The sequence below is a fragment of the Zootermopsis nevadensis genome, unplaced genomic scaffold (assembly GCF_977971745.1).
Source record: "Zootermopsis nevadensis isolate Lab colony 2312 unplaced genomic scaffold, Znev_1.0 Znev_ptg000004l, whole genome shotgun sequence".
NCBI classification, from domain to species: domain Eukaryota; kingdom Metazoa; phylum Arthropoda; class Insecta; order Blattodea; family Termopsidae; genus Zootermopsis; species Zootermopsis nevadensis.
In genome coordinates this window covers 7081077-7102714 of record NW_028259136.1, presented here as the reverse complement: position 1 = coordinate 7102714, position 21638 = coordinate 7081077, and the positions used below count along the sequence as shown (strand labels likewise).

The 21638-nt window shown below is 37.9% G+C and overlaps 2 protein-coding genes across 5 annotated transcripts in view; both read left to right on the top strand.

Annotated features, from left to right (window-relative positions):
• LOC110841315 (voltage-dependent calcium channel subunit alpha-2/delta-3) overlaps positions 1–14876 on the top strand; it is a gene marked incomplete at its 5' end in the record, with an annotated part of 43136 nt that extends 28260 nt beyond the window's left edge. Inside the window, 21 exons of the mRNA XM_087342775.1 lie at positions 517–739; positions 1310–1446; positions 1809–1946; positions 2708–2809; positions 3323–3403; positions 3814–3888; positions 5083–5187; positions 5789–5863; positions 6485–6681; positions 7009–7178; positions 7450–7494; positions 7622–7706; positions 7869–7979; positions 8372–8484; positions 8662–8807; positions 9687–9932; positions 11235–11358; positions 11578–11646; positions 13092–13212; positions 14012–14210; positions 14515–14876. Of these exons, the coding sequence (XP_087198901.1) occupies positions 517–739; positions 1310–1446; positions 1809–1946; positions 2708–2809; positions 3323–3403; positions 3814–3888; positions 5083–5187; positions 5789–5863; positions 6485–6681; positions 7009–7178; positions 7450–7494; positions 7622–7706; positions 7869–7979; positions 8372–8484; positions 8662–8807; positions 9687–9932; positions 11235–11358; positions 11578–11646; positions 13092–13212; positions 14012–14210; positions 14515–14622 (2670 nt within the window). The remainder of the gene's footprint in view (positions 1–516; positions 740–1309; positions 1447–1808; positions 1947–2707; positions 2810–3322; positions 3404–3813; positions 3889–5082; positions 5188–5788; positions 5864–6484; positions 6682–7008; positions 7179–7449; positions 7495–7621; positions 7707–7868; positions 7980–8371; positions 8485–8661; positions 8808–9686; positions 9933–11234; positions 11359–11577; positions 11647–13091; positions 13213–14011; positions 14211–14514) is intronic.
• A 1620-nt stretch (positions 14877–16496) lies between these two features.
• stj (voltage-dependent calcium channel subunit straightjacket) overlaps positions 16497–21638 on the top strand; it is a 41556-nt gene continuing 36414 nt past the window's right edge. For 3 of the 4 annotated variants that reach the window (XM_022086765.2, XM_022086764.2, XM_022086763.2), the window contains exon 1: positions 16498–16706. In XM_022086765.2, coding sequence (XP_021942457.2) covers positions 16579–16706 — 128 coding nt within the window. In that variant the 5' untranslated portion in view covers positions 16498–16578. Of the gene's footprint in view, positions 16707–21638 lie in introns of all 4 variants that reach the window. The other variant, XM_087343006.1, reaches the window with a different exon arrangement.

Here is a 21638-nt window from a genome sequence, read left to right as displayed (position 1 = left end):
GGTTGTGGAAGGAAGTAGTCATGGCCTAATTTAAGGAATTATCCTGGCATTTTCTTGAAGGGACAGAGGAAAAATGATAAACACCCCTCACCAGTCAGAATAACCTGTTTCTGGGCTGAGATTTGAACCTGGGACCTCCAGAATATGAAGTCAGAGTGTTAACCAGTCCGTTGCTCTAGTCTCATGATTTGGTACATTTAAAGGGTGTAGTGAGGAGTTTATTAGAGGAGAGAAAACATGGAATTTCCCATTCCTTGGCTGTAAATAAATTTTTCCATTGTGCCAAATTGATTAAATGGTACACATAATATATTATAATTAGAATAGAGACTGATAATTACATAAGGAGGAAGTAAGGTGTTTACGAGGCAGAAATAATGCAATGGGATTTTGAATTGTGCCACATCACACTGGTTGAGAATGGCTGGTATAGAGTGTTACAGTTACAGCAACCTACTCATAGTCTGAGATATTTTTTCTAGAGATTGGGGTCCATTAATCTGTGTTATATTACAGTATCGAGAACTGAGAGGCTGCAGCAACTCCAGTGCTGGTTCACAGTGTAATCAAGCAATCATGTTGGTGACAGATGGAGTCACAGGGAACCACACTGAGGTTTTCAACACCTGGAACAGGGAGGCGAACAGCACACACATTCCAGTACGTGTATTCACCTTCTTAATAGGACGGGAAGTGACGAAGGTGCGGGAGATTCAGTGGATGGCTTGTCTCAACAGAGGTAAAAGTAGTGATAAGGTTCAATCATTGCTGTGCTGTTTTGTCATTGCTATATGTATTGTTTCTACCACCCACAGCTACAACTATGTTTATATAGCACAGTCATTTTTGGTTTTTACAAAAAGCATTATTAGGCTGCTGTTGACATGTCTACAATCTTGTTAAATATGATTAATCAGTGAAAATGTCAAGTCACTTTTCTTTTCGTATCTGTGTCGAGTGTTTTAGTGGTGGCAGTTTAATCTCCTCTTCTTGTCTGTCATTTATGGAATAGTTTATTATAATAACAGATTCAAATAATGTGAACTATAATTTAGCTTGACATTAGAATTGTAGCTGTGATGGATAAATGAGTGAAGTGACTGTCTGTAGACTGGACACCTGAAGTTTAGTTACTGGTAGGAGTAAAAATGTTTCTCTTTACCACCTTATTCAGACCAATTCTCAGACCCTCACAGTTTCATGTCCAGCAGGCTCTGGAGTCTGTTTTCGCAGAGAATGAAACTGACCACTCACTTTATTTAAGGACATCTTAACCTTTGTTTTTTACCTTGTGTATGCTTTGTTATAGGCTACTATGTACATATCCACTCTATGAATGAAGTGCGAGAACAGGTGTTCAAGTATATTCCTGTGATTGCACGGCCACTGGTACTGCAAGGAACGATGCACCCTGTAACTTGGACACCTGCATATGCAGACACAGCCGTGAGTTAACACAGCGTTCAGATAGTGACTCAAGTAGCTGAGAGCTGTACTGTAATTGCCCATGTCGAACATCAGGACTTCTTTTTGTCTTCCATTTATGACATTTAATCAAGTACCCTTCCATGTCTTAGGCCCAGTGGCCACACGTGTTTATGTATGCTAATAATAATTATTTTACAGGTAATTATTTGTGCAGTACAGTGTGAGACATATAGAGTACCAGTCCTTGGCAAACTTATTGCTGTTTTACCAGTCCACGAATCAGAGAATGCCGAGAACCCTCGTTACGTAGATTAGTGTAATGTTGACAGTGCTCATGATATGCCAAAGACTAGATTATGATTTTTACATGTTGTTTAAAGGACCCCACCTTAGCTGCGTGGCTGTGGGATGTGATGGATACTGGAAGACGTAAGAAACAATCTGAATTTGCTGGCTCTAAAGATCGGTATTTGAGTCATGGCAGAAAGGATTATATTTACATTAAGGACTCAAATCAGGTATTGCAGTAGTTGCACGCCAGTGTGTCCCCCTACTATGTCTTTAGCAAATGCACGAGACTGAGCCTTGTTTTGTTCTGATAATTTTGCATTTGCTTGGATTATTCTGGTATTTCCTATATCTTTTGTGTTGGTGGTTGTGAATAAAAATAAAGTAGCATTTGTCATTGCAGCTCTAATGGTAGTTCAGTTTACCGCATTTGGTATGTGTCTATTATTGCATTAAACGTGATCGATCTGGAAAAACTGATTATGCCAGAAAGATGATTGTGCAAGGCAGAGATTTAACATTTGTAGTGAAGGTGAGATTGAAATCCTGCCAGCCATCTAGTGAATCCTAACGTTAAATTAAGTTTAGTGCACTGTGTAGTATAGAGATTAGCTTCATATAATGGACCCAGTAGGATAGGTTTCTCTCACATTCAAAATTGATCTGCAGTGAAATGAAGATTGCTGTTTTCCGAGATGTTACACCGTGTAGTCTGGTCAAAGTTTACTGACATTTTAGAGGTATTTGCTGCTGCTATCATCAGCCATATTGATGGAGGCAGTTGGCTCCTCTGAAACGTTGATAAACTTCTGCCAGTCTACATGGCACAACTTCCAAGAAAACAGCCATCTTCATAATTGCAATGGAAGTGTTCAACGAGATTATGATACTTAAAATTAAAATCATTGCTTCAAGGACAATGTACTCACTGTTAATCTGTCTTCATATATTTTTAGTTATATTCTAACTACTGTACCTCATTTACATGCAGGTAGTTGGTAATAAAAATGTGAAACTGCAGGAATACCGCATCATCGTGTCCGTTGCCATTCCAGCATTTAACAGGATGCTTAACATCGATGTAACAAATGAGGTAAGGAGACATCTTGAGTCATAGCAGAAGTGGTTTATATCCCTCTAACTCTGCTCTGTTGTGTAACTAATGTGATAGGACTGAATTAAAACCGAAAATAAAATGGAGTAAAAAGGTATGTAACATGAGATCCTCAGCTGAGCCCTTTGGCTATATATGTTCATATAAAGTTTCACAGGTTTGTTTGTTTTGTGTGATTCAGGCCTATTAGACTTTTTGCTGCCCATGTGAATGCTCAGTTTAAAGGCACTTACTTCCATGTTCTTAATGAGAAGTATGTTTTACTCAAGCAACAATAATAAATATTATTTAAATTTCATGCATTCTTTGTATATAAAAAGGGAATTATAATTAACTCATAGTTGGGTGGGGAAAATAAATTTGTATGTACAGTAGGTAAACATTGAGGCCATTTAAGGATGTGTATTTGCTAGAAATTCATTATGAAATGTTTCCACTCTTTAAACACTGTGTGTAACTTCATATTTTAAAATCGTACGTGTTCACTTGCAGACTCTATTAGCCGATCTGTTGGGCGTTGCTGCGACAGATATTCCAATCAAGGACATTGAGAAACTCACATATAAGTACAAGGTAATCTCTATATTTTATCATATTTTTGTTTCAAAACATTAAAAAGTGAAGTAGGATTTAATAGCCGGTAATATCCAGTAGTATATCAGTGTTTTAAATAATTTGGGAGAGGATGCTCTGAAAAATCAGTTAGTGAAAGCTGCACTGAAAAAGAACCAGAGTTTGAATTTACTTTCCTATTTATCACACATCTATCAAACATAATGCAGAATTCTATACTACTTTGAAGTCTGGAACTACAGATATGTTTATCAAACCACTGTTCAACTTTGCTTTCAAGATGGAGACGGAGCAGGTATTAAAAGTAGAAATAGTAATTTTTCTTGTTCCTACCCTGCTACTCAAAATAATTCAATGTAATATTTCAGATATGGTAGCATTATATGAATATTCCTCTGATTTTATTCCAGAGTGGTGTTAATGGTTATGCATTTATTGTAACTAACAATGGTTACATTCTGCTTCATCCAGACCTGAGACCAGTGGTAAGCCTCTGTGTCCAGTGTTGTTATTGTGATGGTGTGGCATGAGTAACTTCATAGACTAATGGTTTAGCAGGTTTGTAACCTTTGTATGCTGGTCTCATAAAAAAGTAGCAGATACAGAAGGATATGCAATAGAATGCCCAGTGTGTGTTCTTTTTGAAAACATAACTTCAAATGTTTATATATTAACATATTTTTAATTTTAACACATAACAGAATTTGTATGTGAATTTGTGATCTCTTGCCATATGAAATTTCATGCCCAGTTGCACATGAGATATTGAGAATGGTGTCAGACCTTTGAATGTCTGTGTACTTAAACTTTTAATACATACAGTAAGTTAGAATTATATAGACATATAATAAGAGAATAGTCAGTGTAAAATATTAATTTTGGAGATTGATGATAATATTTTGTTTTCTCTGAAAATTTGAAAGTTTAGGCCTTGTTTTTAATTTACAAGACTAATATATTTATTAAATTATCAAAACAAGTCTTACAGTTATACAGTTCTTTAGTCATACAGAATTGTGTACATGTCTATAATTTTTCACCATAACTTTCTCACACCAAAGTGTCAGATATTGTGAGAACATAACCTCAAATGTTAGTATAAGTCCCATATAAAATAATGTTAGATTTTCTCGCTTCTAGCGTTCCTCGAACTGTCGTTTTATCACATCAACCGTTCAAAAATCTTAGTCCTGGTCTACAATTTTCCCGCACTGATCGTTTCTGAGAAATTATAACGAAATTTACGCAATGTTTTTAGAATTTAAAATGGTTGCTTTAGAGATAGACCAGTATCGAAAGACGCGCAGCGAGCTTACCACATGTGGAGTCGACACTATTGACCAGCTATGAGACGATCGCGAAAGGAGCGGAAGCAGTGAGGAAGGAGAAGAAGACGAATGCGAGCGCGAAGATGGACAGTTTTGTCTATGCACATGCTACAATGATGTAAAAGTTAATTTTTTATGTGCACAATTTTCCATTATTCATCGTTTTTATTTCTCTCCCCCGTCAAAAAGGACGCATCGAGGTTTCACTGTATAATCATTTATAAGAAAAATATTTGTAGCAGTAGTAACTGTGCTGTTAATTTGTATGCAAGGGAAGGTTGTTTTAACCGAAGTTTTACAGGCTTAGAGTACCTGAAATCTCATCTAATTTTAATGTTTTTTCATTTTCAGTTTGATGGTGTTCTCAAGGAGAATTACAACAGTGTTGACCTTACAGAGGTTGAGTTTCTGGATGATTCAAATGGCCCCCGAATGTTGAATCCAGAGATTGAAGAGGTCTGTTCCTAGCTAACACTGAGAGAAACTGTTTATCTGATTCTGTATTATGTTACATAATTCATATACCCTAATTTTTCATTATTAAAATCCCCATATTGCCATCCAAATCAGAAAAGGGGTATAGCCTCTGAAGCGAATGGGTAGGTAGGTGGGTGGGTGGGTAGATCAGGTGAAAATTGTTTTGTTTAGTTTGGTTTTGAAAGAATCTTTCAGTGTTTTTGCTGTACACCATGTGATCCTGCAACCATATGACAGATGATATGCCATTCCACATTTGCATGCCATGTGATGTAAGTTAATAAACACATGGGGAATTCATATAAGAAATATGCTGTCTTATATTATAAAATCCATGTATGTCCTACCCTGTTCCATCTGTTTAATTGAATCGCCGGGGACCGCGTTCGTGTTAACATCTAAGAAAAATGTTGATTCTTATCTTCAGCTTTTTCTGGTTGGCGGAAGCCAGAATGGTCAATAAATATCAGCATTCATAAGTTGCAGCAATGTCTATAATAGTATTTATTTCTGAAGTTTCTACTCTTTTCTCTACAAATTAAGAGTGTTTCTTCACTAGATTAATTTTATTTTGTTGCAGTTGAGGAAGGCAATGGTGAACTATTCGGAAGGCAAGATGCTAAAGAAGAGAATGAAGTTTCACTATGATAATATAGTAAGTACAGTTCATACTAAATTTATACATTATGCGATGAAGTTTGGACTAACCAACTACTATTCCTAACTGAATTTTGTTATTGAATTCTAAACACTGCTAATAATGAAGATAGCCATAACTAGTCTGGTCAAATTCTGTTACTGAAATTTATTTATGTAAGCGCCTTTCCATGTATTTATTTTCATGTATAGTTTCATATACCAACATTTTGTATGTTTATATGAGTGATTATTTATATAAAAGTTTACAAAAATATATGCAGTCTTCATATCATGCTTTTTCTGAATTTTGTAGTCAGTGAACTTAAAGGTAATTTTGAAACTGCTGAAACTCATCTCAGTCATATAGCATTGAAAAAAAACAAAACACTTTAACCACTTGGGTATAAAATTAATACATAAATGGAGGTCATGTCTGTTCATCAGTTTCATGGTTTATTCATTTAACCTCCAAAACTGCCAGATGAATGTAAGTGAAGTTTAATATTTGTTTATGGCTGGGTTTAATTATTTAGTGCAGCATGTGGCCAGCTGGTCTGTTATTGCATAGATGCAAGGGGTAATATTGTTTCCTGATTTATTTCTCTGCTGTTTTTACTCATAATTTACAATCTTTCAGCGGAGAGTCGCTGTAGAGCAGAAGAACTTCTACTTTGCACCCCTGAAGGGAACTCCGTTCACATTGGGACTGTCCCTCCCAGATAAGTATGGAATGTACTACATCAAAGCTGGAGATGAGGTTCAGAAGAGCCGGCATAAGAAAATTCCTATCATCAAGTACCTACAGGGAGGTAGTTGGAGGATTCATCCTGACTGGTGAGTCTGTTGCAATGGAAACCATAAAAGTTGAAGATAGCTGTTTTCTGGGTTATTGCACTGTGAAGTTTCAGAAATGCCTACTGTCTTCGTCATCAGGGCATTACTACTGCCTCAATCTCTGCTGCTTTTTCTCTGGTGACAGCGCTGCGGGTACCGATTATACGGGTGGCTGGGCGCGATCTAGATACAGTTTGGATGAAGCAATAAAGAAGAAAACTCATTCCACAAATCAAACCCTGGTTGATTTTTTGTAAGACTGTAGCTATTAACTGCACTGTTTAATCTACCCTAGTATTTTTATATTAAATGGATTGTTAATTTTAGGACGTATTGCAAGTACCACCATCAGACGCATGCATTTGAATTGCCTGAGGATGAGATGAGGCATTTTCTTGAGAAAATGCGAAGTCCTGATTGGTTGTGGGCGGAGCAGTACGAAGATACAGAAGATGAAGACGAAGAGGTCATGCTAATGATGGACAATGGCACTGAAGGTGTGTTGTTGGCAGTATCTTCTAATAGATGTGGCTGTATGTTAACTAGTAACGTGTATTTATGACTAACTCATTAGCTCCGTGGAGCAGTGTCCTTGAGAAGCTGTTTGATTCATCTAGTTAAGTAATTTCCTATCTTTTTTGTAACACAAAGAAAATTGTACTGAATACATTTGCAAAATACATGGAATTTACATCAGAGAACTCCTGTTTACTTGTGCTTAGTTGTTAGAAGGTTGCATAATTGTAATTACTGTATTTTATTTTTTAGCTGTTAACTGCAATAGAAGACTAAAAGCTGAAGATGAATACTATTGTAAGTACAATGGTTTTCTTCATTTATAATTCTTATTATAGAACATTTTTTGAAACGTGGTTAAACCCAGTATTGAAGGTAGTTTTTAATTGGTTGATGTGTTAATTTTTTGCTATTTTCTTTTAAGGTGACAGAGAGCTCGTGCAGTTATTCACATTTGATGCGAAAGTTACAGACCCATTTTTCAGGGAAGATGAATTGACGTACTTTGAGTAAGTTGCACCGACTTCGGTATCTTTTACTGTTATTTTTGTCTCGCACTATTTGAAGGTACTGTTCTGGTATTCACCTGGAGATTATGAAAACCATGATGTTGTTGAAATATTTTATATTACATATTCTCATAATTTGGCCACTACATATTTCTCTTACAGACAGGAGTTTGTGAACTTGTACAACGTTTCTTTGAAATTTGTGTCAACTCAGAGTGGTCTTACTAGATGGCTCCGCTTTCAGGAACGTACTGAATTGGATGAAGGTGACTCGTAAGTTCACTCAACAGTGTTTGCGTCAATAGTACTTCAAGTAATAGTAGGGCTATTAAGTGGACAAATTGCAGTTCAGGGCCCCATTAACTGCTAGATGATCTTTCTCAGTTCTTATTAGAGAATTGTTTTTGTCAGGATGGTAAATATTTAACAGAATACAAGAAAGAAGCAATTTCCGACTTTATGCTGTTTAATATCATTATGGTGGGAATATCTTTGCAGAAAAAGATTTGTATCTGCAGTAGTGAACATCAAGGCAAGTGGGGTATGCAGAATAGGAAAGAATGTATTTACAGATATCCCAATGCACTAATAGGATGAGACATGATTGGTGAGTGGAGCAAATGGGCAAATCCCTGCTATAATTATGATATTGTCTTCTTTTGTAGAGACTTCGGTGACCTTCATAAGAAGTCCATTGAAGAGCCTTATTACAGGAGTGCAGTTCTGCAGCATGGGAATAATCCAGACTCTTACGTATTTTCAGTGCCGTTTGACGCTGGTAACCAGTCACTTTATATCATGAAAATATAACTTTTTATATGACACATCTGTGGAATGAAATGTTTAATTAAAGCTATATTAGTGAACAGTCAATCTCATTATGTATTCTACAAAGTTGTATTTCCTTTCCACCTACTTTTTATGGTTTGTTGAAAGTGTGGGGTTGTGTTGGCAGGTCTGAGAGACAATGCTGTTGTAATGGCGAGTCATGCCATCTTTCCTCGCGATGGTGGAATGGAGGCAGCTGCATCTGTAGTAGGCTTACAGTTCCAGCATTCAGCATTGTTTTCACGCTTCATGAGTATTACTTCTAAGACAATGGTAAATAAATCTTGTCTGTACCCATTCCCTGTTTTGATTTGCAGTGAGTTCTCAGGAAATTATGGAAGACATAAGAAAAGCATAACAGATGCTGATGTGATAGTCTCTTCTTTCTTTATTACTTTAATAACATTCAAATGCTTAAAGAAGACCTGAACAATGGAGTTAGTAATTTAATTAGCTACTAAAGTTGTGGAGTGAACTGAGTTACGTGGATTGTATTCCTGAATCACTTACAGAGGTCTTCAGATTTATAGCAGTGTGTAAGCTCATTTCTGTTCTTTGACAAGCCAAGTATACAGTCGACTTTTCAAAGAATTTCCTGCAGTGAGTTGTCTGTTTCTGCAAAGCTAAGTTTCTAAACATTAGCCTTGCAGCATCATTTATAGTTTTGGACCATGAGGCAATGGGGAATTCATCCGTCTTGTTTGGAGGATGTGTGGCTAATAGGAAAGAAGATTGTAACGTAATTTTTAATCTAGTTTATATATCAATAAAATCTTATCGGGCAATCAATCGCGTTAACTGGTTACAGTAGTAAACCGACGTTTCGGGAACAAACTCTGTCCCCATCTTCAGGGTTCTGATGTGACTGGATCCTCGGAAGTCGCCTGAGTTTGTTCCCGAAACGTCGGTTTACTACGGTAACGCGGCTGATTGGCCGAGAAGATTTTATTGATTGTACTCGCCGTGAAAGTCTCAAATCCTATAGTTTATATGAGCTTTCTTATTGGCCAATAAGAACATAGGATTCCATTCTGGTTTGTGGTTTTAACTATAAATGTGGATGTGTTGATTCAGGTCTCTTGAAGACAGAGGTAGGCACCAGAATAAAGACAGAATCAAATTTAGTTATTGAATTTCTTCTGTTGTCTGCAGTGTCCGTCCTGCAGGGATTGTGCATCAGAGGAGCTGGACTGCTTTGTTATTGACGACAGTGGTTACGTGGTTCTGGCAGAGGATAAGAACCTTACAGGCCGATTTTTTGGGGAGGTGGAAGGGGCTATAATGGATTCTCTGAGGACTAGCAGTGCTGTTTTTAAGGAAGTTCCAATTTTTGATTACCAAGCCATATGTGTTGATGAAGAAATAGAAATTAGCAATGATGCCAACTTCATTCTCACTGTAATTTTAGTATTTAAATTATATAACTTTCAATATGTGAAACCATAACATTAACTGGCTGTTTGTGCACCTGTGAAGTTAAGTTTCTTGATGTTTAACAGAAGAACCATAGTAACCATGGTCACCAAGAAAGCCTGGAGATTCCCAACCCAGTTAGGTCAGTGTTTAGAAACAAATGGCCTAATTCTGCATGTGAAGTGCCAGATATTGTTGTCTGGTTTTAACCGAAATTTGAATGTGTTCACAAATTTTTAGAGAAGCTTCCCAGTATAAAATGTCATTAAAATCCTCACTAATTAATTAATATTTTTGATTTATTAATCATGTTGCAACAAAAATATTTCTTCTATTGTATAATTAGTAGTCTTTTCTATCTATCATTCTATCCCATGTAAGTTCAAACAAAGCATCTGACATAATTCACGTGAAACTGTAGAACTTTTCCCTGTCAGAATTGAATTCTTAAATTAATTTTCTGAGTTACTTTTGTTATCCCTGTCCTGAACAAATATAAGTACTTGCTCCTTTCACTGTCTTGCATATGGTACCACCCTCAAGTCATAGGCATACCTGTAACAATAACCTCATCATCCTTCATCTTATACCTGACTGAGTTTTTGACCGTGGATTAAGCATGCCTTGCATCGTCTTTTCTGGTGCTGTCTTCGCTTGACTGTGTGCCTACAACCTAATTTGGTAGTGGAGGTTTCCACAAGAAATTAGTATGACATACAATATTAATATCATTAAAATGTGCAGGTTAAGGAAAAATAATTTTTGACTCTGTGCCATATATTTAGTTTTGTTAAAGGTAGGTTTTTACCTTGCGGCAAGCGAACATCAACGCTAAACAAGTATGCAAAATACCAAAGAACACATTTTGAAAATATGTAGTCGAGGCACTCTCCTTTCCCTGTTTCATTTAAAATATGAATTTGTGGTGTTCTCAGCTCCATATTTCTCTAGTTATTTAAATTTGTAATGAGAGTTAATTGTATTTTGCTGTGTTTGATTTGCGGGAGGGGGGGCAAGGCTGTCTTTAGTTATATGGAAGCATTTCAAAGGAAAATAATGATCTTGAGTTACTTGCAGTCTTGTAGGAGTTGAGGTTTTCACAGCGGTGTCTCTGAAGATTGCTGTCTTCTGGGTTGTTGCGTCGTGAAGTCTGGTAGAAGTTTACCGACGTTTCAGACGTCCTTGCTGCCACCACTATACGGCGCAACAACCCAGAAGGCAGCCTTCTTCCCTTGCAGTCTTCTTGCTTGAAAACAGAGTTTGTGAGATACTGTGTACGTGTTGCAGCCTTTCAATCAGTTGAAGCTTCTGGTGCACTGGATGTATGGGCAGCTGTTGTGGCTGTTATTTGAGAGTAATTTGAGCCACATCTGGTATGGTATCCAGTCTTCAGCAAGGCCCATATTTGAAGGTAAATTGCAACAGAAATCATCTTTATGATTTCAGTGATGTTCTGGGTTGAATAACATTCATTTGGGTCTAGAACTGGTTTTAGATGAACATTAAAGAACAGTAAATAAGTGCTACTTTTGTACGTTTTTTTTGTTTAATGCAGATGAGAGTTCTGAAGAACATTTTGGAGCTACAAGCTATTGCAAATTTGTTTTGTTGTTGTTGTTGTTTCTTGCAGAAAGTTTTGAGTCGTATGAGATTGACATCAATGAGACGGATGAGGTGATTGATGAAGATGAAGATGCCGGTGAAAAATTAAATGCAGTTGGAAACTAATCATAATTATAAATGTATTCTGGTGTAACAATTGGCTCTAAATGAACAACATTTAAGTTTAAAAGAATCGTTTATTTTAGCTTTGAATTTTCATTGTATTAAACCTTTAACAGCAACAACAACGTGTGACTGGTGTAATGTACACTTTTAGGTTAGGATGCAAATATTGGTCAGTAAAATTTGATAAAGGTTGTATACGTCGTATGTGTAACATGCAGCAGAATACAAAAACATTATTTACTGCTATTTTTTGGCTACATGTTGCACTGTAAAGCTGTAAATAATTTTAATAGATAGTGTTTAGTTACATAAATATGTGATGAAATCCATAATTTGATTTCTGCTTTGCAGTGTAATATTGAGTCATGTGCTGTTCTGTGTTTAAAGGAAGTAAGTTAATAATTTCTGTTGTTTCTCTATCAGTTTTAATCTTTGTCATATTCCGAAAGTTTTTTTTAATTTATTCAAGATTACCGTGTGACTCTGATGTCTCATACGAAACTGGCCTTCAAATGGCTAATGTCTTTTAAGTAAATCTATTGGTAATGGTGCAGAAGTATGTAGAGTTCTTAATGTGTCATTTGTCGCCAGAATACATCATACTTATGATTTTTGCCCCAAAGCACAGTGAGATTTTTGCCCCAGAGCAAATATTATTTTATTTTAATTTGTGTTCTGCGTTAATTGAATTAATGTCTGTTTTCCATGTTTGTTTCAAGTTCTCCTTTAACTAGATCTGAGTTTGATTTGCGTTGGTTTTTGTTCTTGTCCTTTACTAACTCTTTTATAAATGTAAATCTGTTTATTTTATGTTGTGTTTCCAAATTCCTATTGTTTGTATTCCCATTGTTTTAGAAAATTATTTCCTGTAGAACACAAGATACACATTTTGTGATTTTTCTGTTGTTTAGAAAATGGTCTGTCAGAAGTCCCAGTTGTTTCCCCTAGAATGTTTCCTGCTGTATGTCACAGATAGAGATTACAGTGGTTTGCAATCCACCAACATTCTTTGTACTGTACAAAGTTTGTGTATTGGTTTGTAGGTTGTTGTTTTGTAAATGTTTCTGAACGAATTTCTGTAACTTCTCGTGTCAGCTGAGAAGCATAACAGTGCGATGAAAAATTCAGGGCTGAGACGCAATCACGTTCTGTCTCCTGTCATGGTGATGTGTGTTTTTCAACAATTTCTTTTAAAGAAATTATAAAAAAATGTGGCTTCTTAACACTTTGCTGTGTCATTTAGTTTGATTCATGCATTCCGATGTTTTAAGACCAATTAATTAGAACATATTGAATGCAACAGGGGATTTAATTTTACTGAAGTATTCTTGTTAGATGTGGCAAAGGTTTAAATTCTTTAATTGTAGGATTTAGAGGTTTTCACACTAGTGACAATGTCACATTCAATTTTGTTAGGTCAAAGGAAGACTGAAGAGATATTCGAGGTCCCTCGGCTCTGTGACAACAAGAGAAACCTCTACGTCTTGCAGTATGAGAATCTCAAGAAGTATGAATACACATATGATCAATGCTCAAGGTACATGTTTCTCTGTCAAAGTTTGAAGTTAGGTTTTTGAGGCTGAGGAAACGAACTGACCCTTTCGCAGTGGAACCTGAAAGTTAAGTACCACTGGACTTGATTCTGAGCCAGTTCTGCCCTCCTCCCATCCTTACAATCTATTTCCATGTGATGTATCTTAATGTTATCCTCCCAGCTTGTGAATCTTTAAAGTGGCTACTTCATAAACAGTTTCCAAACCAAAATTCTGTATGCGTCTTGTCTTTCCCAACTGACCTACATGTCTGGCCCATTATAATTTCCTTGGTTTCACTGCCATAACAATATTGAGTGACTTGTTAAGTAGACGAATTGTAACCATGGCATGGAAGTCCAGTTAAGATAGTTGTCATTTAATTTATATTTACACTTAAATTACACCTAATTTTACATAATATAAATTCTATATAGCTGCATGTATATTGATTACACGTCGTGAACAGTCAAAATGTAGTCCTTTTCAGCTTGGTCCATTCTGTGAAGGGCATCATATCATGTCAGTGTCACAGTATTCCAGAATCGAAAGTCACGCGTTCGAAATGACTAAAAATGTTTATGATATAAATTAAAATGTTATTAATGTGTGGTAATTTTTAAATTTGCCCTTATGTGTTACAGCTGGTAATGTTTCAATCGTATGTGTTAAGAAGAAATGTATTGCAGTATCAGTTGACAGCTAGTCACCAATTTTGTAATTGGCTTGATGCCGACTTCTTAAATAACTTATGAGTCCATCGATCGACACATTAAATTGGCTGTATTTTTTTGTATGTTGCAGGCCACACATAGTACAATATATTCCTCACACTAATCTGGTGTTTGTTGTGATAAAGTCCACATTTGAGACATGTTATAAGATGGTGAGCTCATCATCTGAAGAAATTCTGTACAATGGTACAGATCATCCATGTCAGAAAGTGTTTCTGAATGACCTGCCTCGCCGAAGGATCTCAGGTTGTTTTTCAGAACACCCATTGGTGAGCTGTGAAATGTATTTATTTTGCTTAGTAGGATTTAAGGTTCTCATGGCTGTCTTCTGGGTTGTCTGATAGTTGTTTACCAACGTTATAGAGGTCCTTTCTGTCTTTATCATCCCCCTGATGATAGGGGCAGCAAGGACCTCTGAAACGCTGGTAATCGTCTACCAGACTACCCAGAATACAGCTGTCTTTATTTTGTCGGGTTTATTTGCATTAAGTATGACGTTGTCATGGTACCATGTGTGGTGTATCTGGAATGTATCCTGCAAGCCGTTCCCTCGGCTGTTTCTTGATGTTACAGGAGCATGACGTGAAGTTGTGTGGAGGCTGTCACAGTTTAAGGGCGAGGGCATTGCTGTTTGTTGTGTCGTGGTGTGTGGTGTATCTCGGATGTATCCAGTACCATTAAATGAAGCTCGACGTACCTTTCCAAGTTCCTAGGACTGTTTGAAATAAATTGGTCAAGAATTTTTGAAGAAGTATGAGATGAGAAAGGGAATTTTACACAGAATTAAAAGCATTTGTGACTTCTGTTAATTTATTATTATTACGATCCTTTATGTAATTTTTATTTGTGGTATTTAAAATTGCACTTAATTTTGTTTGTAACATGAAAGTGTTTAAGTCACTTAATAAAAATATGCTCAATATTTATAAAGTGAAGTTGTTTTTTTTTCTTTTCATTATCTCTGTCTTGATTATCTCGGCGTTGTCGTAGTTAAGGTATCTCAGGACTGTTTGTGTTTGAGCGCTGTCAACATTGTAGTGAATTCCTTGAGTCCATGGCTCTGGTCGAATGCACCGCTCACGATCAGACTTGTGAAAGTGTCCGCATTTACAGAGGCGCGTAAGACGGAGTAGTCACGAGCAGTCCAGATGCAACCTTTACTACTGCTGCTTTCTATTGGGGGTGGCCTGTGTTTATTTATTTGCCTGGTGCCCGTTATCCTGACTTAGATTTCTCATTGTTATCTTCAGTTCCTGCAGGCAAATGCTGTGATAAAACCTGAAATAAGCCATGACCGCTTCCTTCCATATCCTTTCCAATTCTTCATTCACAGTCATCAAATTGTTTGAAGCCATATAACCTATACAGGTGAAACTAGCATTGTTAAGTGTACCAAGAATGGACCAGTCATCTTGATTAGCATCATCAACATCATAATCATTGTCAGTCATTCAAGCTTTCAGACTGAAAGTTGTCTGATTTCAGAATTAGTAATTCAACAGTCTTTTCAGTGATACATCATGATTTTAAGATTGTGTGAAAATAGTAAATGGATTTATTAAGGGTGTCTTCAGAAAATTGAAAGAATGGTGGGTATTCAATTGCAGTACATCTTTTAATTTTCCTTTCAACTGTTGCTCAAATTTTATTATGATCTATTTTCATATTGAGTGAGATTTCAGGTTCTCATGGCGATAAGTAAAAGACGGCTGTCTTCTTGGTGGTACCGCAATGTGGTCTGGAAGAAGTTTACCAACGTTTCAGAGGTCGTTGCAGTCTCCATCATCAGGGTAACCCTGATGAAATGTTGGTAAACATCGACCAGACTACACGGTGCTACAACCCAGAAGACAGCCATCTTTGTAAAAATCATGTTCAGATTTGCGGTCGATGCACAGAATCATCGAAGGCCTCGTTCGGCCCGAGTACCGAGTTTTACACAGCCCTGATCAGAGCGCTAGAATGTTGCTTGCTACTGTGGTTAGTGGGAGCTCATGCCGGAGTTGTTGCGATAGATATAAAATTACAGCCATCAAGTTCCTTTGGAACTCAGACCGAGTTGAAAGAAAAGCGTATAAATCAAACGTGAGAAAAAGCAGACGTCCTAACGCTCTAAATCCATCTTACATGGAGATGACTGTTTTCTGGTATGTTGGTCCGTGTAGTCTGGTAGAAAGTGACCTACGTTTCAGGGGCGCTTACTGCCGCCATCGTAGATGGTAGTGGGTGGAAAGTTTCAAAATTCGGCCGCTTTTCTTCTCGGGGAAGATGCCCCAGAAACACGTATCCAGTGGATTAACCACATAGCAAATCAAGACTTGGTAATGAGGAGAAAATTCTCTATCTGTAACGGTAATCGAACTACGGCTATCCAGCCCGTAACCAATCACTTTATTAGGGTTTTATGGGCACACCCAACGCAGAAAATGGTGTAATTTTGTCACTGGGCACACATACGAAGCCCCACTATGCCCCATTAGCTTACAGCTAGGCTGACTTGCGCAGAGAGCGGGTAACCGGGGGGAGGGGGGGGGTGTAGAAAGAGGTAGGGAGACTTTCACTCGGTAGTAGCGTGTGAAATCGATACAGACGGAAGGATGAACGAGGGTGGAAATGGCGGAATAATAAAGAAATAGTATGACAGTATTCCGTCTTGTTAGCGCCATGCACTTGGTCATCATAATCACAGCTTTAATTCTTCTGTGTTCTTCTCCAGCCAATGTTTGGTCCAGCTATGGAAGTCAAGAAAGGATCAGCGGTTCTACGTGAGTAGCCGAGATAAGGCGTTGAAAGCTTGCACGAATGGATTAAGGGGAAATTCGACAGTGCGATGGATTTTCGATGGGACAATCATTTGTAACAATGCAACAATGCTCGCAGGGTGGAATTAACGTCGCTCAGGTCCTCAGCTGTGTCGATTTTGAGCGACCTCGTAAAAGTAATAAATATAATTTTGACAGGAAGAAAAATGTAAATATTTAAGTTATTTAAATTTAAACGTGTTTTGTCGACGCAGATGCAAAGCGAAACTAATAACTGTACTTAAAACTTACAATTGAATCTAAGGTTAAACAGTTTAAATTTCTGTGCGATTTCTTGCTGTTACAACACAACAGTAATTTAGGTTTCGATTAAATGCAAATACACTAGAAATATATTTCACTTAGGCCATTTAAAATATGGCTGCCTGCGCCGTTGCATACTTAACTATTTTACTTAAATCCTACGCTGATTGTTCCGAATGTAAACAGTGTTAAGTAAGTGTCTATTGCCTTCAATACACACTATCCGGTGTGCGTGTATATTGCATGAATAGTGATGTTCCTCATAACTAACATACTTGTTGTCATAATTATTAATTTCAGATACTTTCAACGATATTATATTTTTACTGTATCAGTAACGCTACATTACAGCTGTTTCATTAGAGTTCCTTGTGTTATTTTAGGTCCTGTAAGCGTGCCCCATTTTTTCTGGAGGTTTTAAGGGCAACATCCTGCCGGGATAATTTGAATCGGACCGGGTAGGCCTTCCTCCCGAACACAAATACGTACCAAATTGATTGGCCTGTAGCTGAGTCCAGATTCGGGAAATGTCTGACGGGGTCATGTGACCGAACGATCTCTCGGTCCAAGGAGTCGTACCAAATATCCAAACAGATTCACAATTTTGTAATTCTGAATTCGAGCAGGCTTCAAGACCTGGGAGAATAGGAAAAGAACTTAACTGGAAATACCTAGTAGGTTAACTAATTTGTAACGCGTTTGCCTGACATGTGGTAGGTTTCCGGTACATGTGGACCGGAACACCCACCTGTACTGACCGACTGAGCTCTGGGGTCCGGTCAGACGAAAAACATGAAATACCACTTCATGTGCTTATAGACGCTCTGTGAATTTTTTCATGTTATAAAGTCCTGTTAGTAGTCGGGGTAGTTTAGTCAGTACAGTGACTCTACTGACTGGACGACCGGGGTTCGATCCCCTACAGGGGCAGAGGATATTTACAGCCCTGGGGCCCATCCACCCGCCTGTCCACACCCCTGTCTAGAGCTGATGTTAAGAATGAGTAGGAGCTATATAACTCTCCCCCCAAGCGCTTACATGGCGTGTAGTGGGACAGCTTTACTTTTTTTTAAAGGGTTGTTAAACAATCTAGGACCGGAAATAATTATGGCTGCCTTAGGGACAAAGCAGAGTGACGTATGTTGGATGTATCTGGTTCTATTGAGACCTTCTCGCCTGTAAATCGCGTAATAGTCTCAATGTACTGTAAGTGATCTGAGGCGTATGTCATTAGAACACGTGACCGAACGTTGCGGCTGAGTGGTTAGCATTCCTGCTTCATATTCTGGAGGCCTGAGGTTCAAATATGGACCTGGAGCCCGGCTATACCGACACGTTTATCTTGTTTTTCCTTAGTCCCTCCGGGAAAATGCCAGGATAGAACCGTAAACCGCTTCCTTACTTTTAAGTTACTGGCATCATCGTTAAATAAACCATAAATAAATGCAAGATGTTTTAAATTATGAAAAATGAGAACGTGCTGTGGTTTTAAAGAAATACAAATTCTTAACATGGCCGTAATTCCTTTAAAAAAAATTTACAATATATATATATATATATATATATATATATATTTTATCTTATATGCGTCATGTTTGTGTTTGATTAAATATATTTATTTTGTACAGTCTATACACAAACGTTTGAAGTTTATTGGTGTTGTAAAAAATTATATAATATTAAAACATTTTATTGTGTAAAATATTATATTAGCGCTCTTAATCGTAAATTGTTTGTTGACGTAACAGAGATAAAGGCTAATATGACGTCATGAGGAATTGCAGATCTTCTACTGTTTTCTTCTCAACTATCGATAGTCGAATGGAGGGTCGATAATAGTGAACAACCGTTCAGGATTCGAATCGAATACCACCTGAATTCGAAAAAAAGAGTGAAGGTTTTGAAAACAGAACTTCGGAACATCGTAATTTTACTCGTGTAAAACAACAAAGGAACATTTTCCTGGCTATTTATTTTATACTGTTAGCTTGTTTGAATTATTATTGCCAATTCTTCTGAGAATTACAAATAAACGTTTTAATAAACAAGGCAGAGAGAAACAAGTTCTTTGTTGTTTCTGTGTTTCCAATGGCGACTTTGTGTCGTCACTTGAATGCACAGCGCTTCGATATTGGTATTATTTATAAGTTGTCTTCTGTTCTCAAATCCCACGTTCCTTCTGAACAGATCGAATAGCCCAAAATAAAATCATAGATTTATACCGTCCTCGCAAATGGTGTGGAAGTTGCCTGGATTGGAAAAGGTGTGAGGCTTAACTTACCCAGAGGATGTGACTTAGCCAGCACTGGCTACTGCTACTCCATCAAAACAAAATTTAGAGGTGAAGCTATAATCCTCGTATCAAACTGTTTTGCACAGTCGCCATATTGCTACTTTCATATTCACTTACAAGTTTTGGTCCCCCAGTAAAAATTGCATATTTTTTTAAAAAAAATTTGTCTTTCGTCTCAGAATTTTGAACAACGGATGTATTTGAGCTGTTTAGTACAGAGCATTAAATTAAGTCTTTAATAACATTTCGTTCATACGAAGCTGCACACAAATTAGTATTGTTATTATAACCTGTAATACTGACTTTGTAGTTGGTTGAAGAATATCATACAAATCGGATGCAACTGGAGAAACCCACGACAAGCTTCAATCACGGGGCCTCCAGAATAATTTTTTTTCTGTAAAATACGATATTTCGATGCTTTTGGCGGTAAAGATTTTGGTGACGATAAAAGACGCACATCTACTACTGAATCAGGCGCGAATCGAAACCACGGCCGGAAGTAACAAACTTCAGTAGTCGTAGCGTCCGTCTGTTGAGTTTCAGCTCGTATCAAGAACATACGTAGGACAGAGGGCGCTGAAACCACCGCGATATTTTATATTTAACTTTCTGTTCTGAGCGTAATCAGTAATATCGAACCGACCTGCGTCGTGTATGCTCCACATAATACTATGAAAAATAATAATAATAATATATCAAGCAGAGTAAATTAAATGTAAAGCTGAACAAGACCGCCACGGTGGTCTAGCGGTTAGAACGCTGGCCTTGTAATCCTGGGGTCTCGGGTTCGATTCCTCGTCGGTGCCCGAATTTATAACTTGTGTTGGGCAAGGCCGTGGTCTAGGCAACACGGAGTTTTCCTCCGTGGCATCCCAACAATTACTCCATTCACACACAGAAGAAGGCAATGGCAAACCACTTCTGGATCATCTGCCAAGAACGTGTATGAACAGGTCCCAGTCCGAGAAAAGTATGGAAGGATCCTGTTCATATGGACCTGTCGTCAGACAGAACACTAAATAATAATAAGATGAGGTGGTCTAGCGGTTAGAACGCTGGCCTTGTAATCCTGGGGTCTCGGGTTCGATTCCCGGCGGTGCCCGAATTTATAACTTGTGTTGGGCAAGGCTGTGGTCTAGGCAACACGGAGTTTTCCTCCGTGGCATCCCAACAATTACTCCATTCACACACTGAAGAAGGCAATGGCAAACCACTTCTGGATCATCTGCCAAGAACGTTATGAACAGGTTCCAGTCCGAGAAAAGGATGGAAGGATCCTGTTCATATGGACCTGTCGTCAGACAGAACACTAAATAAATAATAATAATAAAGCTGGACCGAAGCTTAACTAAGCACCACGTCCTTCAAACTTGTGGAGAAGTCGTAGTTCCGGAACTCGGCTCTAGATAGAGGTGAATGGTCAGCTTAATTCTTCAGCCGCTCTACAACTAAGAAGGAACCCGTTTACCCACAGGATAGGAGTCTGGGTGGGTCACAGAGGCGGTCTGGAATCGAATCCCAGTCGTTCAGACCGGAACTTGGTCGCTATAATGTATAAGTTATCCTGGTTCATGACAATGATGGCGATGGTCATGAAGAAGACAGTAAAATAACATGGCATAACATAACCTAACCTAACTTACGCTATACCCAACGCTGAGCATCGCGAAGCGTATCGTCCCAACGCCGATACAGACTAGCCTCGAACCCGTGGTCTCCGTAATATGATACTAACAGCGCTAACAGGACGAGTAAGTCTGCTGTCTTGTAACTTGGTTCCAGTATTAGATTGCGTAATGAATTCTTGACTGAGATGGACTGCAAAACGAAATAGTAACGTTTAAACTGAAGATAGACTCAACCTGTTCCCTTCTCCCACCTTTAGTCTGGAAATATTCAGCCTATAAATATCGACAAGGAGAAATGCAGAAACGTTTACCATTGTCAGTGTCTGGTTTGGTCATTCGGGAACTCAGGGTTATCCAAATTTTATAGGTTATGTTTTAAGATCGTTTGCTTCGAGGTCTCATCCCGTTAAAGGTGACGATGTTATCCATTGTGACGCCGTGTGGACTCGTAGGTAGTTACCAACGTTTCGAGAGTACATACTGCCTCCATCTTCAGACCTCATTTTAGTGTTGGTATCCGCCTACACGTCTCCACGGCGTCAGAAATCAGAATAACAACACAGACATATTTTCAAGAACTTCAATTTTACTCGTATGTGGATGTTGGTCTTCTGGGTTAGAACACAGGGTGTTCTTGTAAGTAGGCACTAACGTCTCGGAGGCACATACTGCCTCCATCTTCTGAATCTGAAGCACATCTGAGCAGAG